The sequence below is a fragment of the Sus scrofa genome, chromosome 14 (assembly GCF_054392235.1).
Source record: "Sus scrofa isolate SSC_HxYL_T2T_F1_AM1 chromosome 14, Sscrofa_HxYL_maternal_Yorkshire_Landrace_v2.0, whole genome shotgun sequence".
Taxonomy (NCBI): domain Eukaryota; kingdom Metazoa; phylum Chordata; class Mammalia; order Artiodactyla; family Suidae; genus Sus; species Sus scrofa.
The window spans coordinates 77,951,642-77,970,577 of NC_139396.1; the positions used below are offsets into that span (position 1 = coordinate 77,951,642).

Genomic DNA, 18,936 nt, shown 5'->3' on the forward strand with positions numbered 1-18,936 from the left:
TACACCATAGCTCATGGCAATGTCAATCTAGTGAGTGAGGCCAGGGATCAAACCTTATTCTCACGATACTAGCTGGGTTCCCTGCCGCTGAGCCACAACGGGAACTCCCAATTTCTTCTAATATTAATGATATTCTTGGTGGTGCTGAATCCCCTCTTGGTTTCCTCTGAACTACCCAGCAACTATATTCAGTTTTTTTCTAAGCCTTACAATAGTGTCTAAAATTACATTTTTTTTTATCCTTAATGCAAAATCATTTAGTGAATGCTGCAATTTTATTTTTGTTCATCTTCAATCCAGACTTTTGCAGCCTTAAATTGGCCAGGTTTTGGGATTCAATAAATTGATAAATTGAACAAATTTTAAAAAGTTATGACTTCATGTCTGTTATCAAGCCAGAAATGCATTTTCATAAAATTATTAGAAAATCTATTAGTCTCTAGGAATAGCTACATTGCTTTGTTTCAAAGGGCTTATCATTTATTTCTGTAACTTTCTTCTTCATTTTCATTTTCCTTTAGTTTTACACATCCAATTCTTTATGGTTAATTGACTTAATGTCAACTTTAATAAATCATTTCCTTCTTGTAAAATATGGACAGCTGTTAGAATATAATTTACTAAAGCCAAGTATCTTTAAATTTTTGACTTTGCAAATATTTATTCTCATTTCACAATTTCTATTAAGTGACTTAAGTTTTGGTGACATCAACAAATTACTTTTATAGCTTACCATTAGTACTGTTTTTCCCATTGAGGTCTAAATATCTTGCACTATCCATTATAACAGTTTTCGAATAAAGATATATTTTTCTTTATGTACAGTAACAAATATAATTCACAGATAATTAGTCATTCTCCTAAAGCATAAAGTGCTTTATAAAGAATGTGTATAACATGGCAGGTGGTGCTGCAAATGTTTTCCAGTTATCAAGATGCTCATTAACATTCTATACAATGAAACATTCTACACAATTAACTTGAACTAATGCAGTAATACTGAAATTGTATTACTAATATTTTTGCTTATTACACTATTATAATCTTTACTGAGAGTACAGTAACATTATGCCATACAACTTGTAAGGTCCAATAAATTCAATCACATAAAATGTGAGGTTGCATTATTACAAGATTTAATGAAATAACCAGAGCAAGTCTGCAGTTAGCCAACTGGAGGTGGTGAGAGGCTGGGGAGCCAAATGCCAATTGCATTATATCTGAATTCACATTATTGTGGGGTTCCTTATCATGAGTTCTTTTCCATATTTCTTTTTCTTTTTTTCTTTTTTTTTCTTTTTAGGGCCACACCCGAGGCCTATGGAGGCTCCCAGGCTAGGGGTCCAATTGAAGCTCTTGCTGCTGGCCTACACCACAGCCACAGCAACGCATGATTGGACCAGCATCTGCGACCTCCACCACAGCTCATGGCAATGTCAGATCCTTAACCTACTCAGCGAGGCCAGGGATCAAGCCTGCAACCTCATGGTTACTAGTCAGGTTCGTTAACCACTGAGTCACAACAAGAACTCCTCTTTTCTATATTTAAATCATCATATATCAGCCCTGCATATATGGCTGTTCTAAATGAAAATGGCATTTAGAAAAAGCAGTTCTAAATGAAAATGGAAAGGAAAGAGTTCCCGTCTTTGGTTCATCAAAAACAAATCTGACTAGTATCCATGAAGATGCAGGTTTGATCCCTGGCCTCAGTCATTGGGTTAAGGATCCGAGTTGCCGTGAGCTGTGGTGTAGGTTGCAGACATGGCTCTGATCTGGTATTGCTGTGGCTGGGCTGTGCTGTAGGCCAGCGGCTACAGCTCCAATTCAACCCCTTGCCTGAGAATCTCCATATGCTGCCAGTGTGGCCCTAAAAAAAAAAAAAAAAAAAAACAAAGAAAAGAAAATGGAAAGGAAGTGAAAATGGAAAGCAAGGGATAGATAAAACACATCTCAAAGGACAGGTCTATAGGACTTGGGAAGACTGGATAGGAGGCAAGGATAAGAAATAAATCAAGGACATGCTTCTTGAGGAATGACGATGGTGATAGAAAAGACAAGGGTAGAAATGGTTTCATTCTATTATTTGGACTGGTAAAGGGATAGGAATGGAGATATAAGTAGGTTTTAAATATGTTGCTTTCAAGCTAATAACAGAAAACTCAAGATGAATAGATAGTTAAAATAGAGGACTTGAGTATGAGAGGTCAGAGTTTTGATACAGTGGTAATGATGGACAAAACTGAAAGTAAACTCTAAGAATGTTTTCAGAAAGGAATAAATAGAACGCTGAAGAAGAATCATTAGAGAGGCTCAGTGGGTTAAGGATCCAGCATTGTCACCATAGTGGCTTCAGTCACTGCTGTGGTGTGGGTTTGATCTCTGGCCTGGGAAATTTCGCATGCTGTGGGTGTGGCCACACACACATACACACACTAGAAAAAGAACTAGAAGTGGAAAAACCACATTAACATAAAAGCTAACATTTGAAGTTTATGATACCTTTCATGTACATTATACTTAATGGAACCCTTGAGAAGTGGGAGATTAATTTCAAGTAGATTTATTCATTCATAAATACATATTAAGTGCTATTCAGAACAGGAAGTTAAATAAGTCACAGTCCTTGCCCTTAATGAGTTTCCAATCCAATGGGAGAAGCAGACAGGTACACAAGAAATTAGGGGCCCTGATTCTAGTACTAACAATACTGTGTAATAACTGCCTGTCAACTTCCCAGTCTCCTTTATAGAAACATCACACGGGGTAAAGGATAGCATCTCATTTTTCTTTCTTCAAAGCCTAGCAAAGCATCTAGCTCATAGGCACACAAGAGTGTTTCAGCAATGATCAGCATTACTTTCTGGCAGAGTGTAAGGTGTTCGGGAAGAGTAAAATATTAGTAAACATGGATACTTAAGGTTAAGTTGGAGATCAGATTTTTGAAAGCCTAATATATTATATCAAGGAATTTATACGTGGCAGTATTGAGGATTCAGAAAATTTATTGTTTCTATTTTTTTTGTCTTTTCTAGGGTTGCACCTGTGGCATATGGAGGTTCCCAGGCTAGGGGTCTAATTGGAGCTGTAGCCCCCGGCAAACACCAGAGCCATGGCAACTCGGGATCCGAGCCACGTCTTTGACCTACACCACAGCTCATGGATCCTTAACCCACTGAGGAAGGCCAGGGGTTGAACCCGCAACCTCATGGTTCCTAGTCAGATTCGGTAACCATTGCGCCACAACGGGAACTCCGGGATTCAGAAAATTTAAAACATAGGAATCACATAATAAGATTTGCGCCTTGGAAAGACAACTTTTTTTTTTTTTTTTTTTTTTTTTTTTTTTTTTGGCTGCATTCACGGCATGTGAAAGTTCCCAGGCCAGGGGTCGAACTCACCTTCACAGCAACCAGAGCGGCTGCAATGACAACTCTGGATCCTTAACCTACTGTACCACAAGGGAACTCCCTGGAAAGACACCTCTGGTTGGTGTGAGCATAGACTGAAGTGGGTAGACATTATAGGAAGGTTTGAAACCTTTTAGTATAATAGACCAGTGCTTTCCAGACTTTTAAACATATTTAAGTGTGCATACACAATGAGAGGCCAACAGTACAGAAGAGCAAAGTGCTCTGACCTGTATTCGAGGCCCTGGCTCTGCTAAGTGCTTGAAGAAAAACAAAACAAAAAAAACCCATAAAACAGTTGGCACCCAATAGATACTCGCCAAATTACATTTTCTTCACTTTTTCTTTCCTCTCAGTACAATATACTGATTAAAAAAGAGCCAGTGGAAGGAGTTCCTGCTGTGGTACAGTGGGTTAAGAATCTGACTGTAGCAGCTCAGGAGGCTGCAGAGGCTTGGGTTTGATCCCTGCCTAGCAGCCATTAAAAAAAAAAAAAAAAAAGCCAATGAATACATCTTGAGGATGTAAGGCAGGGAAAGAAATATGGCCTTCAAGAGACAGAAAAGAAAGGAATCAAGGACAGAAGACCTTGTTTGGCCCAGGGCAGGAGGACAACTTTTCTTGAAATTAAAGGCAGACCATCTGAAGACAGACCTAAAGTACAGTTGAGGCAAGTCAGAGGATATATAGTCTTTTAAGGGCTGCACCCTCGGCATATGGAGGTTCCCAGCTAGGAGCTGAATCAGAGCTGTAGCCGCCAACCTACATCACAGCTCACGGCAACGCCAGACCTCTAACCCACTGAGTGAGGCCAGGGATTGAATCTGTATCCTCAGGGATACTACTCAGATTTGTTTCCGCTGAGCCACAATGGGAACTCTGAGAAAAGTTTATATTTAACGGGAGAGAGGAGGAGCAGGGGATGCTAGATTGAGAAAGAATTAGATAAAAAATAAACGGGCTGTCGTGGCTTTAATAAATTAACTTGCAATGGCTACAACAGCAGTTCTGAAATGGATCCCTGTAGCACTCAGCAACATGGGAAGGCAAAGCCTGTGCGAGTTTGGATTCATCCAGGATTGGGAACTGGCAGGATGAGAGGAGGCCTAAGGAAAAGAGGAAAGTGGTCTGAGAAAGCTCTTGAAGGCTCCCTGAAGGTAATGACTATAGGATATAGGATAGGAAGGGAAGGAAGTCAAGTCAGGAAGTTAACAGAGTGGAACAGAGATCTGATGTATTTAAAATCTTGCTGAGGTCAGAAAGTGATTTATGGCCACATAACTGGCCTTCATTCTTTTGATTTTGCCAACAAATAAAATCAACTTGGTTTTCTTCTGTATTAGTCACTGTGACTATAATTTAAGTGAAAAAGAATTCTTTTTTTTTTTTTTGTCTTTTTGCCTTTTTAGGGCCACATCTGCTGCATATGGAAGTTCCCAAGCTAGGGGTCAAACCAGAGCTGTAGCTGCTGGCCTAAACTGCAACCACCGCAAGGTAGGAGCCAAGCCATGTCTGTGACCTACACCACAGCTCACAGCAACGCTGGATGTTTAATCCATGGAGCAAGGCCAGCGATTGAACCTGTATCTTTACGGATGCTAGTCGGATTTATTACCACTGCGCCACAATAGGAACTCCTAAAAAAGGATTTTTGATTATTTAACAGATAATATTCCCTTATTATAAGTTCATATTCAGTGCCAGGTATTTCTGTCATTGAAAGGCAAGACAAAAATCACAAAAGAATCATGAGTAGCACCAGGCCAAAACTAACTTGATTAGGGAAGGAATAATCTACTTGAGCAGTCTTTATACTTAAAGGTAAATAATTTAATTTGTCTATATAGTTAGCATTAGATCTTTTCAAATAATGAATTTTTAAGTTATAGATCATAAAAACAGTTCAAATATCCACAGTGTAGCACAAATGACATTCAGAAGAGGTTTCACTGGTTCAATTAAAAAGGAATATTCAAACTATTTTAAAAGTTAGTAAAGGCAATACCCAACTTTTCAAAAAAGATTTAAGTGCTTTGATTAGAATTTTTTCATACAAGTATATGGTGATTTGATCTTCAATAACATAGTGCAGAACCAATCAGGTAAAATGCAATGCTACTGAGAAATACATACTTTCATTTTGTGATGTCAGCAACACTTTTAATACAGAAATCAGGGGCTCTTTTTTTTTCTTACTTCTTAGGTCACAGATGGCTCCAGGGGCTTAGGGCTTGAAATGAAACAAAAGGATTAGAGAGTCAGGGTCAAGGCACTATAAAGCTAATTGTGTCCAAGAGTGTAGCCTTCGGCTACTTTTCAGTCAGACACGAGCTCCCAGGTTAACACATTTCTTTCCTTTAATCATAGAGATTAAAGTCTCCTACTTCTCTTTCTACTCAAGCACCAACTGCCTTCAGGGGGTTAATGATGTGGGTGGGAAGGAAAAGGGCAGTTCTCCCTGCTTTTGTACTGGAGGTAAGCAAACAGGTCTTTGATGATTTTTTTAAACTATTAATTATGAGAAAATATAAAAAGGTTTAAAGGCTCCTTCTTAAAATTGACTTATGTAACTTTTTTCTTCCCAATTGGAAAGATACTGCTATACCCACATTAGTTTTGAGGCACTAGTTACATTAAAAGGAACAAAGAATTTGGGCTAGTGTGTAAATTTCATTCAGAGGCAACTCCTTGGTTAAAGAGCAGTTTGCTGGGTAGGGAGGAAGGGGAAAACGGAGTTGAAAAAAAGGACCAGGCTTGTCACTTACAGCTTTTTCCTGAAAGCCTTCAGTATACAAGTTTCCTGTGGGTGGGGGGAGAGAATGGGCTAGCTTTTTTTCTTGAACAGCTGCATGCAGGGCATACGGAAGTTACCAGGCCAGGGACTGAATCTGCACTGCAGCTACAACCTATGTTGCAGGTGTGGCAACACCAGATCCTTTAACCCACTGCACTGGGATGGGGACTGAACCTGTACCTGAGCACCCAAGGTGTTGCCGTCAGATTCTTAACCCACTGCACGACAATGGGAACTCCAAGAATGAGCTATTCTAAGCAACATTTAGGAAGAAAGAGGAGTTCCTGTGGTCTTTGGGCCAGCTAGCCACAGAAACTGGTCCCAAGTAGTCACTGGCTTGGAACTGGGGTAGATGAACTGGGAACTGCCTGTACAGCTCATTTAGGAAGTATGTGGATAAAAGTTCCTGGAAGCTGAAGTCTTTATTGATAGAATTGATAGAACATTCATGTCTGAGTTGGCCACAAGGTCCTAACATAGCACATTCTGACAGTCAAATTAGACCTATTTAAATGTGGCTCCTTTTGATTCCTTCAACTTTGCAATATGATGATTATCTGTACACAAGGATTCTGAATTGATACAACATCACTCACATCATTACCGCTCCACTCATTTTTTGGAGCCTAACAGCTTGGTCCAAATTTTTAAAAAAGTAATAGGCTAAAAAACAGAAAAAAAAAAAAAAAAAAAAAAAAGAAATAAAAGTCTAATTTTTTCAGGCCTAATCAAGACTGGCTTAATACTATTCATTCTCTTCTTTGAACATTTTACTTAAGTGTTTTATTAGAGCTACTAGCTCAGGGTTCCCACCGCGTGCATCAATTTGTTTATAGGCTTTAGATTCAAGCTCTTTAAGAGTATTCCTAGTGTATTCAAAAGAACCTACATTCTCAAGATAATGTACACAGTATTTTTTAATATCTATGTTTTCAGTTCTCTGGCGCAAGATATTCTGCACCTGAGTGCTTTCAGGCCTGGACCAAATAGCATGAATAGTAGGGAATGAGAACTTTCCCTCTGTTAGATCTTCACAAAAGCTTTTGTTTTCACTATATTCTTTGGAGTGTAGATTAGCATAATCATCCCTAATTTGGAAAAAGAGCCCAAGTGTGTTAAGTAGTGGCTTTAAATCTTCTTTGTAATCAGAGAACAACTGCATGAGGCCTACTGCTAATCCAAACAGTCCACCTGTCTTTTGCAGCACCATAGCTTTATATTCCTCTTCAGTGGGACAAGTGTAATTATCCCTCCAATAGATATCTAGGCCTTGGCCCTGATGTAGTTCTAAAAGCTGACGGGTAAAAAGCTTTACTGCATCTGGGTGATCAAGGGTTAAGACTTTCTCTAGGCCAAGAAAATATACATAATTGGCAGAATTGATGACAGATGGAATTCCATAGATGCTGTGTGCCACTGGAAAGCCACGTCGGAGTTTTGAGTTGTCTTCGATATCATCGATGAGTAAACTGGCATTATGTAACATTTCCGTCACTTCAATGATAATCTAATAAGAAAAACAATGGAAAAATTTCATTTGAACAATCTAAGAACTCATAAATACTGTAAATTTACAGGTTATCAAAGTGTCAAGTGTCTTGGTTTTCACAACTAGTAATTACCTACCAACCTCAATATAATATATTGCATTAGCATTAAACTGAATTAAAATCTAGGAGTATTTTTACATGACATCTATTCATTTATCAGAGATTAAGAATGAGGTTAGAATTGTCTAAATACCTGTAGCTTGTCTTCTGGAACTTTTAGCCAATGATTAAATGCCTGTGAAAGTTTGGTTCTTACTTGTTTACCTGCATGCAAAGAATAAAATTTGGCAATAGATTAACATTTTGATTACAAGAAATGTATTCAGAAACTTCCCCTAAAACTGATCAGACTTGATAAATTGAGCCTCATCAATCCATTACCTACTGCAGAGCTTGCCTTCCACTGTTGGGCCCCCACTGGCACCCCCTGCCAAAATTCATCCTGAAATGCACCTTTTAAAATTAGGACAAGCAAGAGAGATGCCAAAGTACTCCAGTGGCCTATTAGTAAGCTTACTCCTTCCATTTTTAACTTCTATCAATAGTTTTGGAATGGAATGCACTTTTAAGGAATTATGATCTAATTCATTCCTTTTTTGAGAAGGTAGCCAGTCTAGTTAATGTCAGTTAATTAGCACTGTCCATTTCAGAGACTATAGGTATTTTTATTTTATTTATTTAATATTTTTTTTTTAGAGCCACACCCCCGGCATATAGAGGTTCTCAGGCTAGGGGTCGAATCAGAGCTGTAGCTGCCAGCCTACACCACAGCTACAGCAACACGGGATCTAAGCTGTGTCTGCGGCCTATACCACAGCTCACAGCAACACCAGATCCTTAACCCACTGAGCAAGACCAGGAATTGAACCTGTACCCTCATGGATGCTAGTCAGATTTGTTTCTGCTGAGCCATGAAAGGAACACCTCGAGGCTATAGTATTTTTAAATAAATGTACTTCCGTACTTTTTTTTTTTTTTTTTTTGCTTTTTAGGGCTGCACCAGCGGCATAGGGAGGTTCCCAGGCTGGGGGTTGAATTGGAGCTGCAGCTGCCGGCCTACACCACAGCCACACCAACGCAGGATCTGAGTGGTGTCTGCAACCTACACCACAGCTCATGGCAATGCCAGATTCTTAACCCACTGAGTGAGGCCAGGGATCGAACCTACAACCTCATGGTTCCTAGTCAGATTTGTTTCCACTGCGCCACAGTGGCAACCCCTAAATGTACTTTACTATTGAATTACCTTATAAAAAATTTTCTCTTAAAATTCCTTTAAATTGATTTTAGAGACTGGACAACTCTGCTTCTTTCCTATCAAAAACTGCTAATATCTGATGATGGCTGTACAACTATAAATTATCCATGAAGATGTGGGTTCAATCCCTGGCCTTGCTCAGTGGGTTAAGGATCTTGTGTTGCTGTGGTTTAGGTCGCAGACGTTGCTGAGGTATAGGTCGTATACACAGCTTGGATCCTAAGTGTTTCTGCGGCTGTGGTGTAGGCTACAGCTCTGATTTGACCCCTAGCCTGGGAACTTCCATAAGCTGTGGGTGCAGCTGTAAAAGACCCATACACAACACACACACACAAAAGAAAATTCACTGAGTTTAAAAAAAAAAAAAAAGTGACATTACCACCCCAGGAAGCAGTGACTTTTAAATGCCCTAAATTTAGTCAAAAGTTAATCTCTTTATTTTGATTAGGGCCATTAGCTTTTTTTTTTTTTTTGGTCTTTTTGCCTTTTCTGGGGCCACTCCCGCAGCATATGGAGGTTCCCAGGCTAGGGGTCCAATTGGAGCTGTAACCACGAGTCTATGCCAGAGCCACAGCAGTGCAGGATCTGAGCCGAGTCTGCAACCTACACCACAACTCACGGCAAAGCCAGATCCTTAACCCACTGAGCAAGGCCAGGGATTGAACCCGCAACCTCATGGTTCCTAGTTGGATTCGTTAACTACTGTGCCACAATGGGAATTCCAAGGGCGATTAGCTTTTCATTATGTTTTTCTTACACAGAAAACTCAAGAGAGGTCTCTGGGTAGTAGTCACCACTATAAATCATTTTACCCCAAATATAAAGGAATGGTAGATAAAAACCACAATCAATTCATTTAATAAAAATGTTCTTTCTGGAGTTCCCACCATAGTGCAGTGGAAACGAATCTGACTAGGAACCTGAGGTTTCGGGTTTGCTCTCTGGCCTCACTCAGTGGGTTAAGGATCCAGTGTTGCTGTGAGCTGAGGTGTAGGTTGAAGATACAGCTCGGATCTCATGTTGCTGTGGCTGTGGCGTTGGCCGGCAGCTGTAGCTCCAATTGGACCCCTAGCCTGGGAACCTCCATATGCTTCGGGTACGGACCTAAAAAGCAGGAAAAAAAAAAAAGTTCTTTCTTCAAGCTTCCTGCTAACGTGAATGCATAATAACATCCTAATTTCAGATTAGGCTTTAGGAAAATAGTTACATACAAAGTTTCAGTAAACAAAACCAGTATTTTCTGAGTCCTATCTGTGTTTTCTCTGTACCAATCTTCCAAACAAATGCATACACATACCCTCATACCCAAAGAGAACAAAGTTTCACTTCCTATGGGAAATCTAAAACGGAAGGATTTCTTAGAGTTCTGGAAGCAGTATCCTCTGTCTACTAACCCTTAAGGTGAACACAGTCTGAGTAGCAATTATATCCTTTTTACTTCTGATCTACTTCCCAGTTTAACAAAGGTGAATCTGGACTATACTGAGTATGAACAATTATGCAAAAATAATCCTTTAATTTTAAAAAACAAATTTAGATGAAAAACAGAATTAATGTATAGCCACATTTCCCCCTTTACTTTAGAATACATGTAGAAAACAGTACAATAAATGGCTTAACTTACATGTACTGCAGTTTTAATATTTTTTCATTTGACCAAAGTCTAGGGTCTGGTTGGATACTTTTAGTTCCCCAAATTATTTCTAACAGAAGTAAGTCAGAGAGATCTTGCAAGACGAAAACAAACAATAATTACTGTCTTCTCTTTAAGAGCTTAACATTACTAACTCCTTTTCTGCAGGTCCTCTTTTTCCTCCACTTCCAACCAGACCTCCTGCCTCCCACTGTAAAGGCCTGGGGTCCTATACTTCTACACTAGGGCAAATAAACAACATAAATAAAAGTCATTCTAGGAGTTCCCTAGGTGGCACAGTGGTTAATGAATCTGACTAGGAACCATGAGGTTGTGGGTTCAATCCCTGGCCTTGCTCAGTGGGTTAAGGATCCGGCGTTGCCATGAGCTGTGGTGTAGGTTGCAGACTCGGCTCAGATCCTGCACTGCTGTGGCTCTGGCATCGGCTGGTGGCTACAGCTCTGATTGGACCCCTAGCCTGGGAACCTCCATATGCTGTGGGAGCGGCCCCAGAAAAGGCAAAAAGACCAAAACAAAAAAAAACAAAAAAAAAAAAAGTCATTCTACTTTACTAATTTCAGAAAATCCAGACATTAGCAATTATTAATCATAATCTTTTATTAGCAAGAGTAACTTTACAATAGAATAAATGTCTTGTCCACCTTTAAGTCACCTAGTAACTGAAGCTATTGTGTGAAAAGTAGTTTATACATAGCACAATTTCCTCTTTCTTTAGAAAACTCTTTTGAAGTTATTTTCTATCATGGATGCAAGAGTATATTAGATTAAAACATATGGGATATGCCGTTCTCCTGTGGCACAGCAGGTTAAGGATCCAGTGTTGTCATTGCAGCAGCTCAGGTTTCTGCTGTGGTGTGGGTTCAACACCTGGGCTGGGAATTTTGAAGGGATACCTAATGAGAGTCTTAAATATGTTATCTAATGGCCCTAAGGTATTACTTACAAATGATGAGAATTAAAAAAAAATGTTACAGAAGTAGTTCATCATGTCCATAAGCATTATACTTAAAATGTAACTACAGGAGTTCCCGTCGTGGCGCAGTGGTTAACGAATCCGACTAGGAACCATGAGGTTGCGGGTTCGGGCCCTGCCCTTGCTCAGTGGGTTGACGATCCGGCATTGCCATGAGCTGTGGTGTAGGTTGCAGACGCGGCTCGGATCCCGCGTTGCTGTGGCTCTGGTGTTGGCCAGTGGCTACAGCTCCAATTCGACCCCTAGCCTGGGAACCTCCATATGCCAGGGGAGTGGCCCAAAGAAATAGCAAAAAGACAAAAAAAAAAAAAAAAAAAAAAAAATGTAACTACAGGTAGTCCTCGCTTAGCACAGTGGTTGAGGGCGAGACACAGGATGACACTGGTTACTCTTGTCATCACTGATAACCGGCATGTTTTATGGTAGCCCAGTTCCAGTTAGTGTCTGCCAACTTGTTACAAAAAAAGCAATAGGCAGGAAGAATGCAGGAGAAACAGTGCCACCTTTCTCAATGGGAGACCCTCAAATAAGTAAAGTTACTGGATGCTGAATAAATTTCACTCAAAAGCAGTCTCTTGGCTTTTTCTTTTTCTTTCTTTTAGGGTGCACCCTTGGCAAATGGACATTCTCAGGCTAGGGATTGCATTGGAGCTGAAGCTGCCGGCCTACACCACAGCCACAGTAACGGCAGATCTGAGCCACGTCTGCAACCTATACTGTAGCTCTTGGATCCTTAACCCACTGAGTGGGGCCAGGGATGGAATCTACATCCTCAGGGATACTCATCAGGTTCATCACCATTGAGACACAACAGGAATTCCCTCTTGGCCTTTTCTTAAATAGCAGGAAACTTTCCCCTTGCATTCTCCACCTGTCTTTCCTCCATTCTTTTAAAGCACTGAAGCACTGACATTAGCACGTATGTCTTCATTAGGGTTATCAACAGAAATAACACTAAACATGATGGTTTCCAAGGCATAGCGAGGGAGCCACCACTCTTCTGGCTTTTGACACCCAGATTTTCTTTCCTCAGGCTCATGAAGAACATGAACGCCTTATTACCACTGAGGTGTGCACATTGAGGAAGGTGTGCATTTTAGAACAGAAATTAAAAATTTTTTATTGTGATTGTGCTGAGATCATCATTAGACTAAAGTTTAGCCACACTAGGAGCTAAACAGGTGGTGCTTTTATGGTTGTCAACTTACTACCTTTTATATTATTTCTATGCAAAAGAACAATCCAAATTCCAAGTCACTGGTTTATACCTGAATTTTTATTATAAGACCCCACCCTTATCATATGCATGGGTTTGTAGTTGCTATTGCCATTTTCAAGACAGTTAAAAACAGTAAAACAGGAGTTCCTGTCGTGGCTCAGTGGTTAGCGAATCTGACTAGGAACAATGAGGTTGTGGGTTCAATCCCTGGCCTTGCTCAGTGGGTTAAGGATCCGGTGTTGCCATGAGCTGTGGTGTAGGTTGCAGATGCGGCTCTGGAGTAGGCCGGTGGCTACAGCTCAGATTCAGCCCCTAGCCTGGGATCCTCCATATGTCACAGGAGTGGCCTAAGAAATGGCAGACAAAACAAAACAGTAAAACAAAGAGTTCTCTTGTGGCACAGCAGGTTAAGGATCTGGTGTTGTCACTGCATCGCTATGGCACAGGTTTAATCTCTAGCCCAGAAACTTCCACATGCCTCGGGCATGGCCAAAAGAAAAAAAAAATAGCAAAATAAAACAAGCACAATGATTGGCCAGGTGTTTCTTTAGGAAGCCATATCCAAGGGACTCATCTTTCATGGGAATAATTAGGCTGTGCTTCCAAGTGATAGTTGAAAATTTGAATAGGGAAGTTAAGCGAAGCCTTTTCTTTCTTCTCTTTTTTGGCTGCCCTGAAGTTACGGAGTTCACAGGCCAGGAATCAGATCAGAGTCCCAGTTACAACCTAGGCATGCCATATCCTTTAACCCACTGCGCTGGGCTGGGGACTGAACCTTCGTCCTAACGCTGCCAATGCCACTGATCCTGTTGCACCACAGTGAAACTCCAAGTACCTTTTTGTTGTTATAAAAATTGGCATAAACATCCCCTAATATCAAACAGAGGGAACAGGAATATAAGGCATCCATGAATAATAAAATCTCTAGTGAAATACTCAAATGTTTTAAGAATTTTTATTTTTTTAAATCTGTCACATAAGCAGATTTTTTTTAAAGGAGTGCCTCAAAAAAGTCCATTTTAGGAACAAAAAAATTTTAAAGTACAGCATTATTTACCTCATATGTATCACCTTAAATAGAGAGTCTCAAGAGCTGGCAAGTCTAACCTTCTCTGTATGCTAAAATTTAAACGAACACTACTGTATAAAAACAACTCTACACATGTTATAACTAAACTGTTACCTGGTAACTGAAGTAAGTACTTGTAGGGTTCTAGAAGAATTCTTTGGACTGTTTCTTGAGTCTTCTCCATCGTTTTTAAATTTCAAAGTTGATCTGTAAAAAAGGAGAAACACAAAAGATGATATAATTAAACTGAGTATCAACATGCAAAAAAATTGATATTTCAAGGAATTTGTGTTTTTATAAAGGTAAACTTTCATTTGGTTTTAAAAGAAAATTTTATACCTATGAATCCTGAAAACATGCTACATGAAAGAAAGACAGTGATAAAAGATTACATATTGTATGCTTCCATTTATATGAAAAGTTCACAACAGGAACATCTATGGAGACAGAAAGTAAATTAATGGTTATATAGGGCTGGAATGGGGGGAAATAGGGAGTGACTGCTAATGGGTTTCTTTTCGGGGGCGGGGGGGATCAAAATACTCCAAAATTTGGTTGTGGAGATGTTTGCCTGACCTTGTGAATATAGTAAAACCCACTTTTTTTTTCTTGGCTACACCTGTGGCTTGCGGAAGTTCCCAGGCCAGGAAATGAACTCTCGCCATAGCAGCAATCCAAGCCACTGCAGTGTCAATACCAGGTCCTTAACCCCACCGAGCCACATGGGAACTCCTGAATAGTATACTTTGAATGGGTAAACTATACGATATGTAAATTATATATAATTTTAAAAAAAGAAAGTCTTCATTATATTAGATTTTAAGTGGTTTCCGTAAGTTACAAAATATGTTACAAAACTTATATTAAAAGCCTTTATTTAAAAAAAATCTTTCCTATTTTAATCAACCATAAAAGGCTTAAATTGTTGATATCAATGTCAAAACAAATCCACAAAATTAGATACCTCTATATTTGAATAATTATATGTTAGTAAACATACCTCCCCCTACATGTGCATTAAAATGACTATGTTTTATGTGTTTGAACAACACAGGGGATAGAACTACCACACATCCCACCCTGCAGCTGAAAATGTGAATATCCCTAATTCTGCATCCACAGATTCAACCAACCGCAAATTGTGTAGTATTGTAGTATGCACTTATTTAAATAAGTCCGGGTATAAGTGGACCCTTGCAGTTCAAAGTCCTGTTGTTCAAGGGTCAACAGTATATTTAAATAAAGTGTAGGGGGTGGAAGAAGAATGGACTAGCAGTTTGGGGTTAGCAGATGCAAATTATTACATTTAGAATGGATAAGCAGGAGTTCCCATTGTGGCTCAGAGGAAATGAATCTGACCAGTATCCATGAGGATGCAGGTTTGATTCCTGGCCTTGCTCAGTGTGTTAAGGATCCGGTGTTGCCATGAGCTGTGGTGTAGGTTACAGATGAGGCTCCAATCCTGCGTTGCTGTGGGTGTGGTGCAGGTCAAAAGCTGCTGCTCCGATTTGACTCCCAGCCTGGGAACTTCCATATGCCTCAGGTACGGCCCTAAAAAGACAAAAAAAAAAAAAAGATAAGCAATGAGGTCCTACTGTATAGCACAGGGAACTATATCCAATCACCTGGGGTAGACCACGATGGAGGATAATATAAGAAAGGGAATGTATACATATGTATGACTGGGTCACTTTGCTGTGCAGCAGAAATTGGCACAGCATGGTAAATCAACTATAATTTAAAAAAATTAAAAAGGGTAAAACTCCTCTTCATAATCAATCCATTTCAGACGTCCTGATTAGATATTCATTAATTTGAAAGCAATTATACTGTTAAAAATTTCTTTGCAGTGATTATTATTTAAATTTTACATTTACTTCAATGTTTCCCAGAACATCACTCAGTTTTCCTATAATCCTCCTTTACTATTGAATCTCTATTACTTTTTCATAAATATCTATTGCTATTTTTCTTTCTTTTCCTGTTAGGAGTCTTCATTTCTTTCTTTTCTTTTTTTTCTTTTTTGGCCATCTCATGGCATTTGGAGTTCCAGGGCCAGAAAATATTTTGAAATAATCCAATACCAGTCTAGTAACCTATACTGTTTAAATCTGGACATAAATTACCTTATTTTTAAGAGAATGACAGAAAGAAAAGGTGCAGGAAGAGTAATCACTTAGGTAAAAGATTATTGAACAGAGTTAAAAGTAGAATTTTTAAAAAGCATCTCTTCTATTTTACTCTATTTATTTATTTTTTAGCTTTCTAGGGCCACACCTGCAGCATATGGAGGTTCCCAGGCTAGGGGTTGAATTAGAGTGTAGCTGCTGGTCTACATATGCCACAGCAACTCAGGAGCCGAGCCGCATCTGCAACCTACACCACAGCCCACTGCAACTCCAAATCTCCAACCCAATGAGTGACACCAGGGATTGAACCTGAATCCTCATCATCATAGTCAGATTCGTTTCTGCTGCGCCACAAAGGGAACTCCTTATACTACTCTATTTAGCCAACTCTTCTCAACTGGGTTGAGTACAAAAATCATGTTTATCTTTTCTCAGCCTCCAGAACACATCTGACTTAATTTAAAAATCAGAAAGATGAACTTTCAATAATTCAATAATGAACTTTTGTCTCTGGCTCCGCAATAAGTACACCTGTTGTACAGAGATCAGAGTTCATCTGTTTCAAATCTAATGGCTTTGGTTGATTTTTTTCCAACTTAAAATATTACTTATGAATTAAAAAAATTTTTCTTTTGCTCACTCAGGTAAATTTAAGAATACTCATTTAACAAATAAGTCAATTAATGTTCCTTTCCCAGAGAATGTTTATGGGCAAGTGTTCTGAACAGTGGGAAAACATAGAAACCTCAGTTTTTCTAGGTGTCAAAACCCAATCTGTTTTGTGTCTTTTTACAGTGTTCTGTAAGAAGTGTTTCACATTACACTGGCATCTACTCTCACTTGCCTTTTTCTTCCTCTTTTTTTTTTTTTTTTTTTGTCTTTTTGCCTTTTCTAGGGCCGCTTCCCGAAGCCTATGGAGGTTTAATCGGAGCTGTCGCCGCCGACCACAGGCAAAGCAACGCGGGATCTGAGACCTACACCACAGCTCACCGGGATCCTTAACCCACTGAGCGAGGCCAGAGATCAAACCTGCAACCTCATGGTTCCTAGTCGGATTCATTAACTACTGCGCCATGACGGGAACTCCTTCTTTCTTCCTTTGTAACCCCAAAGGCTCCAATTTATCGCACCTAGAAATTTCAGCCATCACACACTAGACCTGAATGGAAAGAGGCATTAGGGTGCTACTAATTTGCTTGTGGAGTGAAAAGCAACCCACAGAATGCCTCGGTGAGAGTCTGAACCTACTCATTTTCAAAAGTGGGAAACTGCCCTAAATTTGTTCAAACAATGGTTGTTGAATATTAATACAAGCCACAGTCTCTCCTCCCTTTGGACTACTAGAGCAGTAACTTAGTGTTTGGGCTTCCTGTACTCGCTCCTACTCTTCAGCCAGAGATCTTTTCAAAATTCAAATGCGGTCCTATCTCCCTTCTGATTGAGAACTCTTCCAGTTAGCAGACTGCTCAATAAAGTCTCCATGAAAGCTTATCAAGTTCGGAGAGTCAATCCCCTGCCCACACCCCAGCCTCAGTTTCTCATACTTTAAAAAGCTCCCTTGTGGCACAAGCCTTTCCAACACGATATTCTTTCGATCTGGAATGTTCCTTAATTAACTCTTACTAACCCTTCCGCTCTCGGCTGGATCCTCACATGCTCGGGAATGCTTTCAACTCCCTAAGGCAATTTCCCAATTTCCAATTCTCCTATCACCATGAAACTCTTCTATGCACCACTTACAGCACCTGACGCAATTTTACACTCGTGTGTGTTCAATTTAATATCTGCCTGTCTCACTGGGCTCTGGTTTACGAAGCAGGGGCCGTACAAGTTTCTTCCACACGGTAGGCGCTCAAATATGTGAAGGACAACGGAAAGTGCCTTCTAACGCGTTAGAGGATGAAGTCAGGGCACACATTTGCAGGCACAAGTGGAAATATCATGCAATTTTTTAAAAGGGAAGAGTCTGGTTTCTAAAGAGCTAAAGGAACACGCAAATACAAACGTAGCTGTGAAGCGCAGAGTGAGCCCTTCCACTCAAACTCCGGGAGATGTGGGTGGGTCTGAAAAAAACTACCGGAGAGATACAGGGAGGGAATTTAATTAACTCCGGGGCAGATTTTCAACAGAGACTTGGAAGAAGGGCTTCAAATGTCGGCTCTGCTTTCTCTCGGCTCTGAGGCCCCCTTCCGCCCCGCTCGGTCCGCTACCGCTCCTCCCCTCCTCCAGCGAGAGGATGGAAAATTCATACACAAGCCGGTTCAGCATCCGGGTCCTCACCCTCTTTTCTTTCTTTCCTCTCGGCTCCGCCTCCCAGACTCCCCAACCCTCCTCCCCAACCCTCCTCCCCATCCGGGTTCCCCCCCAGCCGCCGGCACAGCCACTCACGGTTCGAGGATGATATCACAACTTTCACGCCGCGGGCCCAGGAGTAGCAGTATCCTGTATCAACTTCCCACCTTATAGTTCAGGACAAGGCTCCTCCTGAGGCTTCCATGAATCCCTCCCTCTATTTCACCAAAGAACTCTCCGCCCTCCTCAGCCACCAGCGACGCCGCATTACTCGGTGCAAGAAAATGCGCCATCCCGGTCACACTGCGCAGGCGTCGTTGCCACCTCCCCTTTGCTTTGTCGCTCCGCCCCCTTTCCCTCCCCCCTCCCGTCTCACGTAGCCGCGGGGCTTTGCGGATCTTGCAGTTCTCACCGGCAAGGCCTAGCGCGTTGGCCCAGAGGCTGAACTACATTTCCCGGGGAGCTTTGAGGCGTAACTTTCTGTTTCCATAGAACTGGTGGGAAAATGGCGTCGTTGTTTGTATCCCAGGGACCAATAGGAACAGGGCATAGGGGGGTTCTAAAGAAGTCTAACCAATCCGAGGTCGT

At 40.5% G+C, this 18,936-nt stretch overlaps 1 protein-coding gene across 2 annotated transcripts; it reads right to left on the bottom strand.

The window, feature by feature from the left end:
• Nucleotides 1-5,218: 5,218 nt before the first annotated feature.
• GGPS1 (geranylgeranyl diphosphate synthase 1) lies at nucleotides 5,219-18,650 on the bottom strand. Of its 2 annotated transcripts, none has more exons than XM_003483472.5 (4): nucleotides 18,445-18,650; nucleotides 14,042-14,134; nucleotides 7,948-8,018; nucleotides 5,219-7,711 (listed from the first exon to the last, which is right to left on the bottom strand). In XM_003483472.5, the coding sequence occupies exons 2-4, from the start codon at nucleotides 14,109-14,111 to the stop codon at nucleotides 6,950-6,952; spliced, it is 903 nt and encodes a 300-aa protein (XP_003483520.1). In that variant the 5' UTR covers nucleotides 14,112-14,134; nucleotides 18,445-18,650; the 3' UTR covers nucleotides 5,219-6,949. The 2 variants fall into 2 exon arrangements, with proteins under 2 accessions (XP_003483520.1, XP_084853047.1); XM_084996921.1 differs by having other exon boundaries at nucleotides 14,042-15,315; nucleotides 17,121-18,650.
• Nucleotides 18,651-18,936: the final 286 nt, after the last annotated feature.